At 42.4% G+C, this 22,044-nt stretch overlaps 1 protein-coding gene and 1 long non-coding RNA gene across 8 annotated transcripts; one reads left to right on the top strand and one right to left on the bottom strand.

The window, feature by feature from the left end:
- Positions 1-889: 889 nt before the first annotated feature.
- Positions 890-4,718, bottom strand: LOC140698966 (uncharacterized). The gene is made up of 4 exons (XR_012076977.1): positions 4,456-4,718; positions 4,192-4,314; positions 3,149-3,214; positions 890-2,817 (listed from the first exon to the last, which is right to left on the bottom strand). It is a non-coding gene; the product is annotated as an uncharacterized lncRNA (long non-coding RNA).
- Positions 4,719-4,807: 89 nt separating this feature from the next.
- On the top strand, positions 4,808-19,186 carry TRIM6 (tripartite motif containing 6). Of its 7 annotated transcripts, none has more exons than XM_072969360.1 (9): positions 4,818-4,947; positions 10,881-11,370; positions 11,864-11,959; positions 12,738-12,968; positions 15,075-15,097; positions 16,665-16,765; positions 17,055-17,081; positions 17,306-17,370; positions 17,554-19,186. In XM_072969360.1, the coding sequence occupies exons 2-9, from the start codon at positions 10,948-10,950 to the stop codon at positions 17,866-17,868; spliced, it is 1,281 nt and encodes a 426-aa protein (XP_072825461.1). In that variant the 5' UTR covers positions 4,818-4,947; positions 10,881-10,947; the 3' UTR covers positions 17,869-19,186. The 7 variants fall into 7 exon arrangements, with proteins under 7 accessions (XP_072825459.1, XP_072825461.1, XP_072825462.1 ...); XM_072969361.1 differs by having other exon boundaries at positions 17,550-17,749; XM_072969358.1 differs by having other exon boundaries at positions 4,808-4,873; positions 17,306-19,186.
- Positions 19,187-22,044: the final 2,858 nt, after the last annotated feature.

Raw genomic sequence — 22,044 nt, forward strand, 5'->3', positions numbered from 1 at the left:
ACAGTAAGCATTCAATGATTGTTCAGTTCATTTTTCTCTTTTTTCTTAATATTACTCAGTCTCACATTCAGTACATACCAGCTGTTTATCACTGGGAAATAGATTTAATCTCGTAAAGTCTTGGCATCCTTCTCTTAAAAAAAAAGATAATAACACTTACTTCAGAGGAGTTTTGATTATTGAGATTAGCTAAGTATAACAAAATAAATAACTGGTGTTTTAATGGACATTTTGTTGTCATCACGTTTCACTATTATAAAAAAGGTGGAATCCATTCAGGAATATATTCAATCTACTTAGTGCACCTCTGGGAGAACTATATTTCTATAGGTTAAATGCCTAAAAGTAGAACACTTAGATCAAAGATCATGCATGCTTGGAATTTTGATAAATTATTATGTTTTTCTCTGTTTCAGGATAAAAACTTTCATCTGATCTTATTCGATTTTTAAATAAAAATTTTACACGTGCTATTAGTAAAGAATTAAAATTGAAAAGTGGAAAGCAAAGCTTCCCTGATGTTCTTTCCACAACAGTAACATGTTCTTGTTCAGCATCAAAAGGAGAATGTGACCTTTTTCATGTAAGAACACCTTCATGTGGGAGAGAAATACCACAGGGGGTAGATTAAGAGCTGAGAACCTGAGAGGAAGATCGAACAAGGAAGGTGTGATTCTGCAGGTATAACATAGTGTATAGAAGAAAGTATCTTTTCATTGAGTCCCTTCATCTCAGCCCTCCCCTAACATTATCTGAAGAGCTATTTTCATTTATTCCTGAGAATGACCAAATGAATGATGGCTTTACCACTTCAGTTTGAGAGATTTTGAAAGAACAGGAAGAAGAAAAAGCTGGAACACTTCCTTCCCTATCCCACTTGCATTTTTTCAAAGCCTCATGGCCCTCAATCTCATTGTTTCAAACGTTAGCCCTAGAACAAACATCAAAAGATTTCAGCTAATTTTTTTTCAATTTTTAAAAATTTTTTAATTGCCAGGTATCACAGCCTACTGATGGTCACCACTCTTTCTTTATGTATGCTAGTTTTATGAATGACAAACCTTTTTAAAAATCTTTTTTTGACTGTCTATGTCCATGCCAATTACTATTTGAATTAAACAAACCTAGGGTGTCTGTTTCATCTTAGCAAACTTTTCGTAAATACTTCTACCTCGCCTCATATTCTTCCTCTTGGTCCTTTACCTCCCAGTGTGAATAACCCTGAATAAGTTGAGAGACTTAAAATGCAGGACCGCCATGGGAGTGAGAGACTGAGGAAGGATGAAGATGAAAGACATGTTCATTTTTGGAGAAGTGATGAGTAGAATTGAAGTTCAGAATAAGCAAGGAACATTTACATCAGTATTGAAGTTATCAAGAATCTTGGTAAGATTCTTGAGACTTATGGAGGGAGAGAAAGGGAGAGAGACAGACAGACAGAAGCAGACACTACCTGGGAAAGAAGACGAATAGCCAGGGATGAGCCAATGGGAGATAACTGGAATATGGGGGACTAGTGAGAGGTGTAGTATAATAAAGTGATGTAAAGATACTAGGGTTTTATATTTTAATTAAAGGGAGGGGATCAGTGGGAAGGTGCAGGGATGACAATTAACCCCACCTCCAGGCCAGGAGATCTGAGAAGTGTGGGAAAGAGTGAATAAATGTACTCTAGAGAGCCAGGTTTCAGTTAGCCAAGAAAGTAATAAGAATATTCCAAGACAACATTGATAATATAGGGGATTTTGCTATGGCTGACTATAAGTCCTAGATTATCCAGTAAAGGATTTCAAAAATTGGAGAGGGGTGGTATATGGAAGCAAAACTAGGGTATCCAGAGCCTATAGAGATGAGGATCTGAGTGATGACCTTGAATCATGAGCTTTCCGCATCTGGCATAACAGGAATAAAATGTAATGCCATTGCTCCTAATGGTCTCAAAGCAGTGAGTGGTGGTGAGTGCTATGAGGAGGAACGTGTGAGAATGGGAGATGTAGAGGATGGGGAGGTGCTGATCTTCTCTGGAGCAGGGGAGATCTTTTTTGATTCCTCGGGCATCACCCCAACATTCCATGCTCCTTTTGAACAAGATGGACTTCACCTATTCTCCACAAGGTAGTCAAGTTTTCCCATGCTCTTTTCTGCCTTCAATACTCAATTTTAGACTCTAGAATTTTTAAGTGCTTACAAAAAATATATGGATCCCAGAAACAATATGGACTTAGTAACATTAATATAGGCGGGGGGAGCAAGCAATAAAACCGAAATTAGTCACTGCTTCACTCACTCTTAACCACACTTCAATTATGCTTCGATTCCATTCTCCTAGTTAATTATTTTTAATATGTGGGATGTAGGCATGTTTTCTTTGTTTTAAACTGTGGAGGAAAAGAAACGATCACCGAGGCTGGGACCTCAATATCACCATCTACTGGCTTCCGTTGTTATTTCAAAGCCCTTTGTCACTGCTGTTCTTTAGAACCCTGACACAGTTCTTCCTAACTTAGGAGGCACATTTCTTTCTCTTCCTGCTTTCTGATTGGTGCTGTAGTGTTCTGGACTTGGAATGACTGAATGTATTTAAATTCGGCTCTGTAGGAGATTTTCTGGCCTCTCCTGTCCCTTCAAGATACTTCCCACTTCCAGAAGCTTTCCTTACTTTCTGTCTTTCTCAGCATTTGCAGGTAGAGGCAAGTGAAGACAGGCAGCCTTCACCATCCCTTCAGAGAGTTTCACCTCCCCTGCCAGACTTCAGTAGTTGGCTGGTGTTGGGTGGAGAAATGTAGGGAACTTTGCAGGTTTAATGTGTGATCCAAGCTTGGGGAGAAAGCACAGAAAAGCTTCATGAAGAGAACACCAATTATTCATAAATTCACTCTCTTCTATCCACACTCAGTAGCACCTAGTCGAACACTTTCTCCTCCATACTACAGCAATAGCTAGACATTTACTCCTCTGGATTTAGGCACTTTTTGTCACCTCCAGGCCTCTTCAGCCTGCTCAATGCTGCCAGGTGATCTTTTCTTAGATAACATTTAGATATTCAGAACATGTCATTCTCCACCACCTGCCCCTTCCTATCTTCCTGTCTGTCTCTGTCTCTCTCTCTCTCAAACATACACACACACACACACACACACACCCCTACCTCATTAAAACTCCTTAGTGGTTTCCCAGCAATGTCAAAACAATTCAACAGGGAAAGAATATCGTCCTGGAGCAAAAGAATACACACATGCAAAAGAATAAGACTGAAATTCTATCTCACACAATAAAAATAAACTTAGATCATAGACCTAAGTGTAAGAGTTAAACTATAAAACTTTTAGAAAAAAATATGGGAGTAAATCTTTATGCCTTTGGATTAGGCAAGGCCTTCATAGATACAACATCAAAAATACAAATAACAAAAAGATTGAATTTCATCACAATTAAAAACTTGTTCTTCAAAGGATGCTGTTTAGAAAATGAAAAGACAACTCATACAACGGGAGAAGATATTTACAAATAACAGAACTTGTAAAGGACTTATATCTAAAATATATAAAGATCTCTTAATTAATAAGAAAAAGACAAATTAAAATTTAATTACCCAATTAAAACTGGGTAAAAATTTTGAACAGACATTTCTCAAAAGCAGATATGCAAATGGATAATAAATTATATGAAAAGATGCTAAAGAGACATGCAAATTAAAATATTGATGAGATACCAATTTACTCTCAATAAGATAACTATAATAGAAAAGATACATAATGACAAGTATTGGTAAAGATGTGGAGAAATTGAACCCTTCTTTACTGCTGGTGGGAATGCAAAATAGTATAATTACTGTGGAAAACAGTCTGGAATATCCCCCCAAAAAGTAAATACATAATCCAGTAATTCTATTCTTGGGCAAGAGAAATAAAGACCATGTTTCCAAAAAAAAAAAAAAAACCCAACAAAAAAACAACTTGTACAAGAGAATTCATAGCCGCATTATTCGAAATAGCCAAACAGTAAAAATCCAAATGTCTAAAAACTGATGCGTGGATAAGCAAAATGCCAAAAATCCATACAGTTGAGTATTATTCAGCCATCAAAGGAATAAAATACTCAGGTTACAACATAGATGAAACCTGAAAATATGCTACATCACCCAGCTCTCTCTTCAAATTTTTATCTGGACACCCTTCTCCCTCCACTCACCTTCCAGACCAGGTCAGTTTGCTTGGGACCGGAAGTTCAGCCTTCCTTTTCTTGTCAGAGTTGCTGTGCTATTGACACCCTTAAGTTACAGTTCCTGGGGCTTTATAAGCTTTGTATGTATTCCTAAGGCCATAAGAACAAACTTTTACAGTCTCGCAGTTTACACAGGTTAAAATTACAGGTGTCATTTTGACACCTGTAATATTTAAATTACATTCGTAATTTTAGACTAATGAAGTTTAACGATCTTTTTGCAAAACATACCATTGTGATGCCAAGCGGTTATCTTTACTCACTCGTATAACTTTAGATACCTTCATTCGGACGTTTTAACTGATAGTTTAACGTGGAGTACAAATGTGTATTCTCAGTATTATTGACACCGACATGAGTTCTGAAAGCTAAAGCGAAGACGATTTACACGCGCCCTCCCTGGCCTTCAGGGGCTCCCCAGGGCCTCAGAACTTGCCGCTCATCAGGTAAGCGGAACAGCTCCCCGGCAGCTGGGTGGGCCCGGCGACCACACCCTGGAGCGCAGGACCCTGCGCGGCGCGGGACCAACCGGCCCTATGCGCATCCTCTCCTCCCCCCTCGCCCCGCCCCTTTGCCACGAGTCTGTCCGCTCTGCTGGACGCGGCATTAGCTGTAAATCCTCGGCTCTGACCCAGGCCACACATTCCAGGTTGGTGAGCGAATCCATTTTCTGGCCCGCCACCGCTGTCCCCACTAGTACTGAGAGTCTGACCCGCCCTCCAGGTGCGTTGTGGGGTTCGCGGGCGGAGGCAGAGTGCGGGGGACCTCTGCACTTTTGAGTTGACTCCAATTCGGGAAGGGAGCATGAAAGAGGCACCTTTGGAACTGGGTACTTTGTGTAGGTAGTGATAATTAAAGTAGTGCCTAGTGATCATTACACCCCGATTCTAGGAGGTATAGGATGTAGGGGAGGCAGCCCTGAAAGTTCTGTGAGGGAAGTCCCGGCCGACCCTGGGACTGGCGTGGATCCGGAGGTCAGCAGCCCTTCCCCCACCCCAGCCGCTCTGCTCCAGGAAGTGAGCACCGTTTATCCCCTCACCCATCCCCAGGAGGCCCTGACTCCTCCCAGAGGGAGTTGGGAGAGGAGCCTTCCGCACCCAGCCCGGCGTGCGAGGTCTGTGCAAGGCCAGGCTGGCTCCCCAGAGTCCTGCATTTCGCCGAAGGGAGCCGGGCCGTTCGCGGTTGAGTTGGGATAAAAAAGACCAAAGGAGTGGGCGCCCTCTGTTCCTCAGAATCTTTTTAAAACTCCTTGGTTTGCCCAGAAGAGCCTTGACCACCTGGAGGCTCGCATCTGGGGCCTCGATGTGCCTGTCACCGGGAGCTGTCTGCCATCTATGACGGGGCGGGCCACTTACTGTCACTCCTGGGAGAAGTGACCAGGCAGTGAAAGAAATGTTGTCCCTTCCCTTTTGGAGCTTATAATACAGGTAATTCATCTTTATTTTTCTTTCATCCTCACCGTGAATGAGCTCAGCGAGATTAGGGTCATCATTTAATCTATCAATTAATGAAGACAGAAATGCGTGGTTAAGTGCCTGGGTGCTGCGGCGGGAGGGTCTGTATTCAAAATCCGCCTCTGACACTTAGATGCAGGCTGTGTGCCCCCAACCTGTTGCCTGACCTCTTTGAGGTTCAATTTCTTCCATCCATAAAATGGACAGAGTAATACTTATATTCTAGAGTTTGGGTGAGGATTATGTGAGACAGAGGTTTAAAAACAGGAGAGTGCATGAACAATCGTAAATACTCAAAATATTAAGTTATTATTGACGATCTCAATGCCTTGCTTTAAAAAAATACAAACTAAAATAATTTTTGAAAGAACAGGGAATAAAATATGTAAAAATGCACTAAGATAAAGGAGAATATGACTACTTCCGACATCTAAATAAGTTAAAATACAGCATAGTTTAAAAAATTAGGAATTACATAAAAAATGAGTCTGTCATGTGTGCGCCACAGCATGCTTTAGTTTGATTAATTCAGTGTTTCCGATTAATGACCCCTGAGATGATTTTTGGTGTTATATGAATAAACTTCCAAAATGTTTAGTTGCCTATTTGAATTGGATGTAAACTAGAAAAATATACCCACACCTCAAATTCATGATTTGACAGGGTTTTATTGCTTAGACTGAGACAGGGTAAATATTAAAGTTTTTTAAGGTATCACTTTAAAGAAAATATTAAATATGGAATATGGAAAAAATCAGAAATTACAAGTGAGATATCACAAATGCAGAAAAAATAAGAAGTGTATTATCTATCCTATAAAATCCTTAGTTAATGGATTATGTAACACAGAGAGAAGAACCCCTGTGTAGGACCATATTTTAAGAATTCGCAGTTATTAAATCATTGTAAGTTTTGAATGCGTGAGGCAGTGATTTTTTTGAAGTTTGAAAAAAAAATGAAACTGTGTTCCAATTCAAATATTTACTGAGTGCTTCTTGTTTTTAATCAACTCCAGAAAATTGGTTAAAGTGGAATAGAACCTTACAAAAGGGTAAAAAATATAATTTCCTCAGCACAATCCCATCTCATTTATGAATGCAGTTGCTACCTGTTTAGACTTTTACTCCATTTACACCAGAACGCAGAGATGGGGTGCAGTCCTGCCTATCTTATTTCTAGCTTTCATTCTGAGCCCCCAGCCTGGATCAGTGTTAGGTATCCGCTACCGAGTCACTGACATTTATACTGAAAGCCATTTTAATATTGAAATGTGGGCTTCCATTCTCATAGGTGCTTCAGATCTAAATATCAGTCCATTCTCTGGCCCTCCCCAGCCACCCTCACCTCTTTCTGTTTTGCATCCTAAGTTTTATTCACCTGGGAAGAAGGCGCCCTCACTGAAAGCAATGTTTCTGAAACCTTAATATGCAGATGAACCGCCAGAGATCTTATTAAAGTGCAGATACAGAATCGGTCTCCGTGAGGCCCGGAGGAGTTCCACTGGTGCCGGCGTGGCTAGTTAGATTGCCTGACCTCCTGCTCCCGCTTGGATTTAACTGGTCTTGAATTTGGCCTCTTTCATTTGCTAATTTGACCCACAGGGCCCATCCCCTCAGGCTCTGGGATCTGCACTCTCACAGCCGGACTGTCTCTGCCCACCCACACTGCTCTTGAGGCGGGGCCCGAGTTGGGTTCTGCTCTCTCAGAGCGGCTCCCCAGTCAGCTCCTCAATCCACTATTCTCCGTGGCTTGTGGCTCACCCCACTCTGAGGCATCTTTCCTTTCTCATCACGTTCTTTGTCTTCATCTGAAGAAACAACCCGTTAATGGTAGCTGAAAATTTTTCTCAGCTTGCTTTCTCCTGATGGAAAGTAGGCAGCCCAGAGGCCTTTGTACTGTCCACAAAAAATCAGTCAATCTAAGCAAAAAATGGAAAATTTTATTTGAGCCAAATTTGAGGATCATAACCCAGGAAGAACACCTTAGAAAACTGAGTTCCACCCATTAGAAATCAAGGCATGGTTATAAGTTTTTTGATCTAGAAGGCTGTACATCAAATGATGTATTGTTGACAGTTTACATAATCCAGATCTCCCGTGTCCTCTGGGCTGCACACCAGTGGTCAAGGGCTCGCTGGCGTGTGGGCAGGGGTTACCCAAACCCTTTCCAGCTGAATTTTAGCTGACATGTGCCCCTCCTTCCTTTCCCCAACCTCAACTTTACCCTTTGACAAGAGACATCAACTCTTCTATAATCTTTTCTGTTCAAGAATCTTCCTCTGCCTTGGATAGCTCATATAGAGCATTAGATGGAAAAGAAATACAGAAATATAATAGGGCCACATATATAATTTTAAATTTTCTAATGCCCTCATTAGAAAGTTAGAAGAAACAGGTGAAATTTATTTTAATATATTTAACTCCATTCTTCCAAAATATATTTAGAAATGTAATCAATGTAAAAAATCTGTTAATGAAATATTTTAGATTATTTTTGCTTACCAAACCTTTGAAACCCGACGTGTATTTCATATTTAAAACATCTTCTTTCTGGAGAGGGTATAGCTCAGCAGTAGAGTGCCTGCTTAGCATGCATGAGGTCCTGGGTTCAAGCCCCAGTACCTCCATTAATAAATTCATAAACCTAGTTACCTCCTCCTAAAAATTAAAAAAAAAAGTTAAAACATCTCCTTTCTGACTAGCCACATTTCAAGTGCTCAAATGGTGTGGCTACCATATATTGACAACACAATTCTAATTTGTATTGAGAAGATCAGGAAGTCAAGCCTTCAGTTTTTCTCACTGCATGTCTTCTGTTTTCGTTAACTCTAATGAATTATAATTCACATCTAATAAGTTAGCAATTTTGAGCATACAATTCCGTGAGTTTTGACATGTATATGGTTGTGTAACCACCGGCACAGTCATGATATATAAAGGACATTTCCATCACTCTCCCCAATTTTTTTTTGCAATTCATCCCTTTCTCACAGCTCTGGGCCCTGGCATCCACTAATCTGATTTCAGATAGTAGAGTTCTGTCTTTTCTAGGATTTCATTTAAGTGGAATCATACAGTAACTTATTCTTGCTGTCTAGCTTCTTTCACTTCGTATAAGGCTTTTGAGATTTCTGTTGTATTTATCAGTATTTCCATTTTATTGTTTGGTGATATGCCATTATTTGCATATACCACAGTTTGTTTATTTACCAGTTAATGGTTTTATGAATTATTTCCAGTTTTTAGCTACTTCATTGCATTTATGAAGCAGAAACTCTCCCCCAAGAGAGTCATGTATATCAAGTACACATTTACCCGAAATAAATGTGTGAATATGTGTATGTTGTAGGAGATGGAATGGACCTTCAGTTAAAATAGTAAATGTTGTATCACCAAAAATTTTTTATTAAGATGTTATTTTTTTTAGAACAGTTTTAAGTTCCCGGCAAAACTGAGGGGAAGGTGCAGAGATTTTTTATGTATACCCTCTGCCCTCACACATGCGTAGATTCTCAGTTATCACCAACTGCCACCACAGTGGTACATTTGTTACAGTTGATGTACCTACATTGGCACGCTGTAATCACCCAAAGTCCATAGTTTACTTTATGGCTCAGTCTTGGTGTTGTACCTTCTATGGATTTGGACAAGTACATGAGGACATACATCACTGTATGATTCCAACTACATGATATTCCAGAAAAGGCAAAACTATAGAGACAATAAAATTATCAGTGGTTACCAGGGGTTGGGGTGTGAGTATGAATAGTTAGAGCACAGAGGACTTTTAGGGCAGTGTAACCTTTTTGGAACCTCTAGTGTTTGGGACTTTCTGCAACTTAATGGTTAGTTTCCGCAAAGCAAATCATACACCTCGGTTTAACCACATCCCTTCCCTACTGCTGCCGAGCTAACAGACCTTGTGTTCTTAAATTACATCCACACTGATGGTGTTGTACATCAGTGCACATCTGCCTTTGCTGGGGGACCAGACAGAAAAAATTACAGTGTCACACCTGCCCTCAGCCACACTGTACAGGTGCATCCTGTCCATGAGGGTCACAGCCAGGGTCAGGGATAAGTCAGTGTTTCTGTCGACTGGCTGGCTCGTCTTTGGTGGTCCAGACTAGACTTCATCTGGGCAAGCAGAGCAAATGGCTTCCAATGAGAGTGATTCAATGCTTGAATAGTAAAAGTAATTAAGTAGGCAAGTAATTTAGAATGTCTTTTAAAAGTTATGTGATTGAAGACAACAGCAATATGATTTAATGACTGAAAACTTTCAAGAATGAGAACAAAGATGTTTTTCCAGGAAGACATTTATTTTGATTCAGCACAGACAAAAAAGTTAAAAGTCAGGGTAAGTTCCAGCATCCTTAGTTGTCTTGTTACAGAAGCTACTAGCTTTCATAACTGACCCTTGCACCAGGTGCACAGAAACTGCTGGGTCAGGTCCAGCGTTCTCACATTGACCTTAAGTGCCATCCTGTTAAATCTTGTTATGAACTGAGATAGTGGATTTTTCTCCTGGGTCTAAAAAAGGTAAGAAAATAGGAAAGGGTGTGAGAAAGTGATGTGTTCATTCCTGTAACAAGACTTACGTAGCACTATCCTCCTGCCAGACACTGTTCTGTTCCTATTCCCAGCAAAAGTGTTGAAGAGGCTCTTTTCCTCCTGGTAAGAGGGCAGAGCACTGAAGGATGGAAGAGCAGTGACAGTAGAAGTGTAGTGGCAACTTGTTTTTATTGAGACTCTTCTACACATTGGCTCCGGTGATTTATCATAGCGAGGGAGGAATTGACTTCAGCGGTACACAGATTAAACCACATCTCTCAGCCTGCTGGTCCCCTCCTTCCTAAAGCGCTCCCTCAGTCACCCCGAGGCTCCTCCTCCAGCCCGCCTCTGCCTCACTCCTGGCAGCACAGCCCCAGGACTGGGGCTGCTTCCCCCTTCCCCAGCAGCATGAAGTTGGACAAGAGGGCACTGACTGCAGTAACACAGACCTGGTCCGAGTCCTGGATTTATCTGTCTCATTCTGGAGCACTGAGTATTTCCTGATGACACCTCCTGGGAGCGGGGGCAAAGAACATTCTGAAGTTAGAATGTGAAGCCCTTGTTACCCCAGGTGTCTGACCTCTTTATCCAGAACAGTCAGCTTCCCTCCTTTCTTACCCTGAGCCCTTTTTCTTGCCTGTCTGCCCAGGATCCTATACGCAAGAAGCACCTTGGAAGTCAGGACTGGGCAGGCAGGAGCCAGGAGCGTGGCTGCAATGACTTCAGGAATCCTGGTGGACATCCAAGATGAAGTGACCTGCCCAATCTGCCTGGAGCTCCTGACAGAACCCCTGAGCATAGACTGTGGCCACAGCTTCTGCCAAGACTGCATCATAGGGAGTAGCCAGGAGCTGGGCTTCTGCCAAGAAGAGGAGAGCAGCTGTCCCGTGTGCCAGACCAGCTACTGGCCTGGGAACCTGCGGCCCAATCGGCACCTGGCCAACATAGCGGAGAGGCTCAGAGAGGTGGTGCTGGGCTCGGGGAAGCAACTGCAGGTGACTCTATGTGTACACCATGGAGAGAAACTCCAGCTCTTCTGTAAGGAGGATGGGAAGCTCATTTGCTGGCTTTGCGAGCGGTCCCAGGAGCACTGTGGTCACCACACATTCCTCGTGGAGGAGGTTGCCCAGGAGTACCAGGTGTGAGCCCAGATGGAGGGAAGACAGGCAGGAACAGAGTCCTTGTAGATCTGAACCTTTTTTTATGCTCTAATCTAACTTCTTTGTAGTTCTTTCATTTACCTAGAGGCTGAACCTAGAAAAAGAACTCCTTCCCTCCCCTTGCCAAGAGTAGAGACTTTTTTTCGTTGCCCCAGGTCAGCTCTGCATGAGTAGAGGATGCTGCTGGTGGCCAGGCGGGGGCTGGGCAGGTCGAATGTGGGGTGTATGTTGGCAGAGAGAGTAAATGACTTAAAGGGCTTCTTGGTCAAGTTCTTTTCCCCGGAGAAAAGAGAATCAGCCTATCCCACTGGCTTTCATCCCCTGTTTATAAAAGATGCTTTGGTCTTCTCAGTTTTTCACCCCAGGACAGACTTCTTCTGAGGTCAGCGTAATCTCTCCCCCATTCGTGCTGTGTCTAGGTACTGAGACAGTTTGACGCTTGACTCTGCTTGACTTGAGGTCTTTCTTCCAGGAGAAGTTCCAGGCGTCTCTGAAGAAGCTGAGGCAAGAGCAGCAGGAAGCTGAGAAATTAACAGCTGTTATCAGAGAGAAGAGGGGATCCTGGGAGGTAAGAGTGATCCTTCTGAAGGTGCCCTGGAGGGGAACCAGGGCATGTCTGTTCCCAGATCTGGCGAGAAGTGCTTCCTTGGCCCTAGTCCTTCACAACAACCCTTCCAAACAAGAGTGTTGCTCTTGGTGCAGAACCAGGGGGAGGGAGGGAGGGTGAGAAAATGGACATATCAAAGAGAATCTAGGATTTTGAAGATAATCACATAGGAGAGGAACCATGGCCCTTGGCAGCCCCTAATTCCTGATTCTGGACCTTGTTGTACAGTTTTTTGGGGGGAAGGGTTGTGGGAGTGGGTAGGCAATTAGGTTTTTATTTATTTGTTTGTTTGTCTGTTTATTTATTTTAATAGAGGTACTGGGGATTGAACCCAGGACCTTGTGCATGCTAAGCACATGCTCTGTCACTGAGCTGTACCCTCCCCCCTCCCCCATTCTACAGTTTTGAGCTCTGAAACTTGGAAAGATAGCTCAGGCACAAGCCAATCATTCCTACCCTAATATTCAAAATTGAAAAGGGAGGCTGATGCCATGTCCTTAGATATCCCCTCTCCCTGAGGAATCAGTCTCTCTAGGAAGCCTAGGTAAGGCAGCCTGGGGCCAGTGGTCTGAGAAGAGGCAAAGGGAGAATGGAAGGAAAGGACAGATTCTGTTGGACTAAGTCCCGCATTACTCCCCATCCCCCTGTGAGACCTGGCCAGGACAGCAGTGCTGAGCCTGCCTCCCCCACCCCTTATACAGGAGACCCTCAGGCCTCTTTTTCTTCTATGTTCCTGAAGAATCAGCTGGACCCTGAGAGACGCAGGATCCAGAAGCAGTTTGATCAGTTGAGAAGTGTCCTGGACAGAGAAGAGCAGCGGCAGCTGAAGAAGCTGGAGGAGGAAAAGAAGAAGGGTCTGAGCATCATAGCAAAAGCTGAGGCTGAGCTGGTCCAGCAGAGCCAGTCCCTGAGAGAGCTCATCTCAGACCTGGAGCGCCGGTGTCAGGGGTCAACAACGGAGCTGTTGCAGGTAAGAGTCACGAAGGAGCCTGTAGTCTGTGAGTCAAGGCAAAGAGAGGTTGACTCCTTCCCTTCTGACATGGGACTGAGGTCCTGATGGAGGGAAGAAAAAAATATTCCTTTGACCCTGTAGTGCCTCTTCCCTATTAAACAGTGGAGAGTTGGTGGAGAAAGCATAGGATAACTAAAGGTACAGATGCTAAGGGAATGTCTCACTTTATCTCTTGTGTGTGAAGGATAGTCCAAAAGTAGTTCATTTGAGACTGCGGAGAAGAGCTGTTATATCGAGTGATGTTTTATAGCAACATTTCTCAATCTCAGCACTATTGACATTTTGGGCTGGAAAATTCTTTGCTGTGAGGGGCTGTCCTGTGCATCGTAAGATGTTTAGCAGCATCCCTGGCCTCTACCCCTTGGATGCCAGTAGCATCCCACCAGCTGTGACAATCAAAAAGCCTTCCAGACATTGCCAAGTGTCCTGGGGAGAACATCCCCCCCAGCCCTTGTTGAGAATCACTAGCCGTTAGGCACCTGTTGTCTTGATGCCGTGCTGGGATTTGTCGTGCTGGGTTTTTTCACCCAGCTTAGTCACAGGCAGATGCGTACTAAGCTCACTCCCGGTTTCACATCTTCATTTCATTCTTCTTTTCTTCTTCATCTTTGATGTTGGCTTTCCGTCATGCTTGCTCCTTCCAGTACTCGTTCTAGCCCCTTCACAGATTCCTCAAGCTGGAAAAATGGCTTTATAAGTGCAAATGGATCATCCATTTATACAATAGCAAGTTCAGGCACCTGTTGCCTCTTACACCCACTAATAAGGCTGCCTGGTGGTCATGTGAACTTGAGTGTTACCTCACAGTCAGTTTTCCAGAACTTGCCCATCACAGACACATTCCTCCTTCTCTTTTCCACCTCTGTTGAACAGTTATTGCCCGTTAAGATTTGACAGCTGAATGCAAGCCTGCAGCTTTCGAGTTTCAAAGTGTAAACCCTAAGAATAAAGCCAAGAGGAGTAGGCACGAAACAGTATCCTGATCTGATCATTTGAGGTCCTTATTACAGCCATGCCTTAAGAGGATGTAATGCTGGGTATTTGGTGTAAGTTGACATATCTACCACCTCTACTGCTTTGCATGTTCAAGCCGGTTAGAGTTGTGTTTTTGTTCAAATGCAACCAAAAATAACCCCGATACCATGAAATGGTTGTTCCTATGTTATATAGATCAAACCATTGGCCTTTTCTTCTGATGCACTGAGGTGTATAGAGCAGAAGTTAGGAAGACCAATTAGGAGGCCATGAGACAGCTCCACTCAAATGAGGCCGGCAGTGGCAGTGATGATGGGAAAGCGGAGGTGGCTGCAAGGATTCAGGGGTGTGAAAGAGGTTGACGTGGTCTAAGATGGGACCTCAGGATGAATATAAAGTAGTTTTTAGGACAGTACTTTGTTTACATCTGGTCACTGGACGCTGGTATCAAGGAAGATGGAAGATAACAGAGGAGACCTCGTGGTTGCAGGAAAGGTAAGTTTTATTTTACACATCTTGAGGTCATGGTGTCCGTGGCTCATTTGCTGGGGTGTATAAAAGAGATGCAAGCAGAAGCACAGATTTGGGAACCATCAACACATGTGTTTTGAGATCAAGAAAAATATGTGAAATCAGCAAAGCTAGCACAGAGGATTAGGGGAGGTGAGGTTTGAGAGAACCATGTTTAAGGCCCCTGTATCCTTAGCAACCAGAATGTAAGCATCTTGAGGACAGAAATTAGGACTTACTCACATGAGAGCCTCTAGGGCCAGACATAGTGCCTGGCAAATAACCGATGATGTACACTTGTAACATTACACACACACACACACACACACACACTGATGTAAAATTAAAGGCATTAATGAATGAATTGAATCATTTCCTGACATCCCTACTTGGAGTCTCAGGGACAGTCTGCTCTGAGTTCTTAGCTCTACTCTGTGGCCTCCATTACTGGGGCCTAAGTCTCCCCATCATACCAGGGGGTGGTGGGGTGGGGGCAGGACAAGGGACATGCATAAGTGAGGCTGTATTAGAGGACGAGGCCTATTACTCCTTGACTTAACCTGTCTCTTTCTTCCCTAGGATGTGAGTGATGTCACCAAAAGGTATGTGTAGGAGAACATGAGTGGGAAAGGACAAAATATAGTCACAAGGCAGGGAAGATTTTAGGCGTATGGTGCCTTGAGTTGCTTATCATGAGAACTTTGGGGGTCCCAAAAGTAAAAGAAATGGCTTGGTTTCGAGGGTAGGAGAATTTGGGTAGTGAGAGGTCACAAATTGGGGACAGTAGTGCCCTTAAGAGTCAAGGGCGGCAGCTCATGATGGAACTCCTTTTCCACAAACCTCTGAACCTGCTTCCAGCCCTGATACCAGTTGTTCATAGCTACCTCAGAATTCACAGGGATTTTCTTTGCCCACATATTTTTTCAGAGGGAAATTTCCCATCTGCAGCGTTTCCCGGGGCTCAGGAATCAGCTCTTGGTTCACCTGCTTAAATCTCCCTTCCTCCCTTGGCTTTGAAACAGTCCACGCCTTGCTACCTAGTCTTCCTCAGACTTCTGTTTTTCTCAATTCCAGTAACAACATAGACCTGAGATCTTGAAAAGAATGACTTTGGCCTTGGAACAAAAACACGTTCTCTATCACATACTCTAGAATTTCATTCAGTCAAGGTGACATCTAAATTTGCCCACATACCTGGTTCCCATAAGGTCCTCACAAACACGTGACCTTAGAGCCTGTGGTCCCTTTTGAAGTCTTCACTCTCGGTGTGGAGGTGAGGACATCTCCTTTCTCCAACTGGCATAATAGTCCTGGAGACAGTGAGTCCTAAGAGGCTGTTCTGGGGGTCTTTCTCCCTAGGCTTCTATGAGACCTTAAGACCTAAACCAGAGACCCTTCAGAAGGGAGCCCTTCACCTGGTACTCTCCAAACCCCAGCAACGGGTCCTGATGTTCGGGTACCTGTAGACCCTCTAAGAGGGCACTGACATTTTAAGTATTTTGTATCTTTTTCGGGGTTAGCAAAGGATTTCCCAGCCATTATTTTATGTAATATTATACAGTCTCTGGGATGGAGAGAAAGAAGGGAAAATTACCATATTTTTACAAAACAACAACAAACCATACAAAGAAACAAAAATGAGGCTTTGAGGGATAAATCTGATCAACTTTTTTTTTTTAATTGACGTATAGTTGATTTGCAATAGTGTGTTAGTTTCAGGTGTACCACATAGTGATTCAATATTTTTATAGATTATACTGCATTTGCAGTTATTATAAAATATTGGCTATATTATTCCCTGTGCTGTACCAAAGACATGTACACACCAGTGTTCATCACAGCACTATTTACAATAGCCAAGATGTGGAAGCAGCCCAAGTGTCTATCAACAGATGACTAAATAAAGAAGATGTGATATGTGTATACAATTGATTATTACTCAGCCATTAAAAAAAATGAAAATCTTATCAATGTTTACACAGATGATGAGAAGCTAGTTTTTAGTCCCGGTCTTCTGGCTCTGGTGCCAGGGCTCTTTGCAGAATGATGCTAAGTTTCTTCAGGAAAGAATGTTGAAGTTCACCAGTGGGCCTGGGAGAGGAGGGAGACAGTTGTTAGAGGAACCCAAGGTCAGCAGTGTTGGAGATTCATATTGTCTGTTCTCTCCAGGAGTGAGTTCTGGACCCTGAAGAAGCCAGAAGCTCTCCCTACCAAGCTGAAGAGTGTGTTTCGAGCCCCAGATCTGAAAAAGATGCTGCGAGTGTTTAGAGGTGAGGACATACAGGAAACAGAGTTTGGATGGGGGATTGTTATACTAGTAAGAAATAAAAAGAACAGAGGGTATGGGGGAGATTTGGGAAGAGTGGCAAAAGAGAGAGATGGAGATGGAGGGACATAATAATGCACAGAAGAAGATGCAGTTCAGACTTCAGGGGGAATGAAATGGCCAGCTCACATCCTCACAGAATTCCCTGCTGCACCCCTCAAGCAGGTAAGGGGAGAGAGAGCGGACCTGAGACGGCTGGTTCTATATAAGTGACTGACTCTTTGTCATTACAGAGCTGACAGATGTCCAAAGCTACTGGGGTAAGTAGCAGTCGTGACCTCTTTGAGCTGATGTGTTCTTATTCTCCCCAAACAGACCCCCACACACGCTCAGGTGCGAGGTGTTGCTAGCTGCCTGCCCCTCCCCCAGACCCACCACCGCACAGCACCTATTCCTCCCACCCACACCCTGCGTATCCTCTCCTCAGAGTCGTAAGACCCACACATCCGTGCTCACCTGCTGGTGTTGTGCCTTTTGCTCACAGTGGACGTGACTCTGAATCCACACACGGCCAACTTAAATCTCGTCCTGTCCAAGAACCGGAGGCAGGTGAGATTTGTGGGTGCTCAGGTGTCCGGGTCTCACCTGGAAGAGCATCATGCCTGTGGTGTCCTGGGCTCTCAGCACTTCTCCTCAGGGAAGCATTACTGGGAGGTCGATGTGACCAAGAAGACCGACTGGATCCTGGGTGTGTGCGGTGATTCTGCAGGACCTGCATTCTCTTTCAGCCAGTTTGCCCACAGTCGGAATGTGTACTCCCGATACCAACCTCAGAGTGGATACTGGGTGATCGGGTTACATCATAAACACGAATACCGAGCCTACGAGGACTCGTCCACTTCCCTGCTCCTCTCCATGACAGTGCGTCCCCGCCGTGTTGGGGTCTTCTTAGACTATGAGGCTGGCACGGTCTCCTTTTATAACGTCACCAACCATGGCTTCCCCATCTACACCTTCTCTAAATATTACTTTCCTACCACGCTTTGTCCATATTTTAATCCCTGCAACTGTGTAGTCCCGATGACCCTGCGTCGCCCAAGTCCTTGAACTTTCTGCTGTTCGCACCCGCATCCGAGCAGTACCCTGTACTCTGGGGCTCACCTGCATTTGTCTTTCCTTTTTTACCTTCCATTTCCTTGTGTTATCACTCCTTTCCCTTTGAACATTTACTCAATGCTGGAGTTGAGTAACCCAACAGTGATAGTGAACATCCTTGACTGATTAATTACAGATTGTGAGATGGGTGAGGGGATGCTTTCAACAATTTACCATTAAGCATGGTGTTTGATGGAGATTTTTCTTTGCTGAGGCATGGAATCAAATTTAGGAAGTTCTCTCCTATTAATTTGATGTCAGTTTTTGTACTGAATGGAAAATTGAAGTTCAATAGACGTTGTCTCTAATTATTGAGATAATCAGATGTCATCTTTATTCTATTATTGGAGTACATTGATTTGTTTCAGTTTCTAAATCCAATACAGATTTCTGAAATAAACCACTACTGTTTATGTGCAATACTGGATTCGTTTGTGCTAATACATTGTTTGGGTTTTATTTTCATCTCCATTTATGAAAGAAATTGACCTGTAATTTTACACTCTTGTAACATCGTTGTCAGGTTTTGTAAAGTGCAATACATGAGAAAAAAATTGCTGTATTTTTGTACAAGTATGTAGAGAATTGAGTGCTATAAACCATTATAGTGTTAATTTTCATAGCTTTAAATTTGAATTAGTGAGATTCTAACTTCCCTTTTCTAACTACAATCTTCATGGATCTTAAAAACCTAAGGTAGTAAGTGGAAAAAAAATGTTTTTTTAATCTTCCAAATACCTTGAAGTGAAAACAGAAAAGAGGAAAATGATCAATTCGATACAGATTTTTTTTCTCCCAGAATGGGAGGAAAATGTAAAGAGAAAATGGTTAATATAAAGCACTTTTAGGAAGAGAATGATTTCTTTTAACTCTTGTACCTCCTTTTTTTTTTTTTTTTTGTACCTCCTTTTCTTCGTACTCAAACATGAACAGCTCGTTAATGAGCTGCTTTGACTTTGGTAGAGAGGTGCTACATGCTTTTTGAGCCAACTATAAAAGAAATGAGGTGGATGTGAAGGTGGAAATGAAAGTCAAGGAGTTGACTAGAGCTGGCTGTCCATCATGGTAGCCAGGAGCCGTCAGTGGCTGTTGAGCACCTCAGACGTGCCCAGTCAGAATTGGGATGCACTGTACGTATAAAATGCACACTGGATTTTGAAAACTTAGTTCAAAAAATAAAGTAAAATACCTTGATAATAACTTTTATATTGTTGATTGCAGCGATAATACCTTGGATATATTGGATGAAATAAAATATATATTAACTTTACCTGCTTCATTTGATTTTTTGGAAGTAGAGACTAGAAAATTTTTAATTACATATGTGACTGACATTGCATTTCTATCAGATACTTCTTCCTGTAATGCAATTTTATCCCCAGGGGTCCTAGTGGAAGGCAGAGATGTTTATTTCTAGAGGGACTCCCTGCCCCTCAGAGGCATATCTGTAGCAGAAGATAATGGCAGGGAGAATTGGATCTCAGTACATCTAGAAATTCACAATTTGGAAGATCACAGGAAGAGTTCATGGCCAGAGCGTATGACTGCCTTGTCTGGTCCCTATCTTCAGCCCTTAATCTGTTGGACACTTGGCATTCCTTCATGGTTTAGTTCATCCACTGGGCTCGGCGCTGGTGTCTGATGAGATAAAGGTTACAGCCAAAGCCCAGGACTGGTTTGGTCTAGGGTAGGGTTTTGTTTGGGAGGCAGAGGCCAAATGCACACTCCTCACCCTAATTTGCACTTCAATTGGAAGAAATGTGAAAGGAGAGAGAGCAGGCAACCCAGTGTTCGTGGAGCTGGTGGAAGCTGGGGGATCAGAGGTGATGGTTATGAGAATCTGAGTAATTGCTCCCTTCCCACTTATTTTCTCATATAATAAATTCCAGGCAAAAGGAGTTGGCTTAGCTGTCCGCTACCTGCGGAGGTATCCAGTGGATGACCTTAGATAATATGGAAAGACAAAGTACTTGCTAGAACCGTGTAGGTGAGATTTGGGGAAGTTTGCTCAATCCGAGATTTGGGGGAGAATTAAATTCCTTGGAATGAGTTTGCAGCCCTGACTTCCTCCTAGGCCGTTGGGGGATTTGGGCAGAGGCCTGCTGGCTTTGATGGTTTTGCAGTAGATTGAACTGCTATGAAAAAAGTATATTCAAAAGTATATAGTGAATCAGATACTAAAGACATTAATTTCTTTTTCATGTAAAAATCTGCTATGAGTGCAACTAGCAGGTGAGTGGCACTGTTCCCTGTGGGATTCAGAGTCCAATATCTTTTATTTTTTAATCTGTGACTCCTCCATTCCCTAGGACAGTGTTCTCAGCATTCAGCCAGCAGAACGATAAAGAAAACAGAAGGCAATTTGCCTCCTAAATCTTTAGTTAATATATGGGATTCATAATTTCTGCTCATTTTCTGTTGCTGAGAATAACCAAGTGGACTCATCTATCTGCAAGGAAGATTGTAGAAATGTCTAGCCATACCCAATTATGTACAACCGAATTTCAAAGGAAGGGAAACACAGATTTTGGTGGAGACCTAGTGGTCTATTACACAGATCCCAGGAGTGCCTGGAACTTTAAGGAACTCCTTTTTCCCATCACAGAAAACCCAGAGTCTCTGCTTTAGTTTCTGGGGCTGTGGTTGTTCTGTCCTGTGGCCTAAGGCTCATAAAGAAAAGAGAAGAGTAATGCTGTCACCAGAGCTCTAGGCAAGTGGTGTAATTGTCCTGACACCTCCCAAGCTGGCTCGCTAGGGCCGGCATTTACACTTGATTCTAGTTTAAAGGGAATCTGGGGAGTTGGGGGGAAGGAGCTTCTAAAGTATCTTCATTGTGGTATACTGACATACAGTAAATTGCATAAAGTATACAATTTGATGAGTTTTGACTTGTGAAACCATCATCACCATCAGAAAAAGATATCCACCCCCCTCAAAAGTTTCCCCTGCTCCTTTGTAATACCTCCTTTCTGTTCCCTCCCCTAACCCCATCTTCTAGCAAACCCTGTTCTGTGTTTTGTCACTATAGTTTGCATTTTATAGAGTTTTATATAAATGGAATCATACAGGATTACTGCCTGGTTTCTTTTATTCACCAGGTTTTTGCATATATCAAGAATCTACTCCTTTTAATTGCCAAATAGTATTCCATTGTGTGGATATACAATAATTTCATTCACCTATTGATGGAAATTTGGGTTGCTTCTAGTTTGGGGCCATTACAAATATGGCTGTTATAAACACTTATCGTAGAATTTTTCCAATGAGCATATGCTTTCATTTCTTGGATAAACACCTAGTAGTAGTGGAATAGGTTATATGGGAGATACTATATAGGTAATTTTTTTTTGAAAATGCCAAACAATTTTCGAAAGTGATTATACCATTTTATGTCTGCCCTATTGGTGCAGAAGTTGCTCTGCATCCTTGCCATAATCTGGTTTGATCGGTCTTTAATTTTATTTAAGCTCTTTTTTCTTGTGATTTTGGCTGTTTGCACTTTTTTTAGGTTTTTAAATTTTTATTATTTTAATTTTAAATGTTCTAATAGATGTGTAGTGGGATATCTCACTGTGGCTTTAATTTGAATTTCTCTAAAGCCTAGGGATGTTTAGCTAGCTTGCTTGCTTGCTTTCTTGCTTGCTTTCTTTTTTTCTTTCTTTCTTTGTCATCTGCATAGCTTCTTTGATGAAATGTCTTTTCAAGTCTTTTGCTAATTTTTTTAAAAAATTGGATTGCTTATTTTCTTGTTACTGAGTTTGAAGAACTTTTTATACATTCTTGATATAAGCCCCTCATTCTGTATCTGCCTTGCATATATCATCTCTCGGTATGCGCTTTGCCTATTCATTCTCTTAATAGTCTTTCAGAGAACAGAAGTTCTTAATTTTGATAATGTCTAACTTAGCAAATTTTTCTTTTATGGGTCATGCTTTTGATGTTTTATCTAAGAACTTTTTCCTAACAAAAGGTCATGAAGAATTTTTCCTTAGTTTTCTTCTAGATATTTTATATAATTTGGATTTTATACTAAGTCTATGAACCACTTTGCAATTTTGTTTTTTAAGTAGTGCAAAGTAGGAGATCAAAATCCATCTCTTTGTATTTGGATCCAGTTTTTCCAGCACT

This window comes from Vicugna pacos, chromosome 10 (assembly GCF_048564905.1).
Source record: "Vicugna pacos chromosome 10, VicPac4, whole genome shotgun sequence".
In the NCBI taxonomy this organism is placed as follows: Eukaryota; Metazoa; Chordata; class Mammalia; order Artiodactyla; family Camelidae; genus Vicugna; species Vicugna pacos.

What these genes read in the sequence shown, in the direction of transcription:
- TRIM6 (XM_072969358.1), top strand. Translation starts at nt 10,948, where the DNA reads ATGACTTCAGGAATCCTGGTGGACATCCAAGATGAAGTGACCTGCCCA. An exon ending in AGGTTGCCCAGGAGTACCAG is followed by an intron (nt 11,371 to 11,863) that starts GTGTGAGCCCAG and finishes TCTTTCTTCCAG; the next exon opens with GAGAAGTTCCAGGCGTCTCT. An exon ending in AGATGTCCAAAGCTACTGGG is followed by an intron (nt 17,082 to 17,305) that starts GTAAGTAGCAGT and finishes TTTTGCTCACAG; the next exon opens with TGGACGTGACTCTGAATCCA.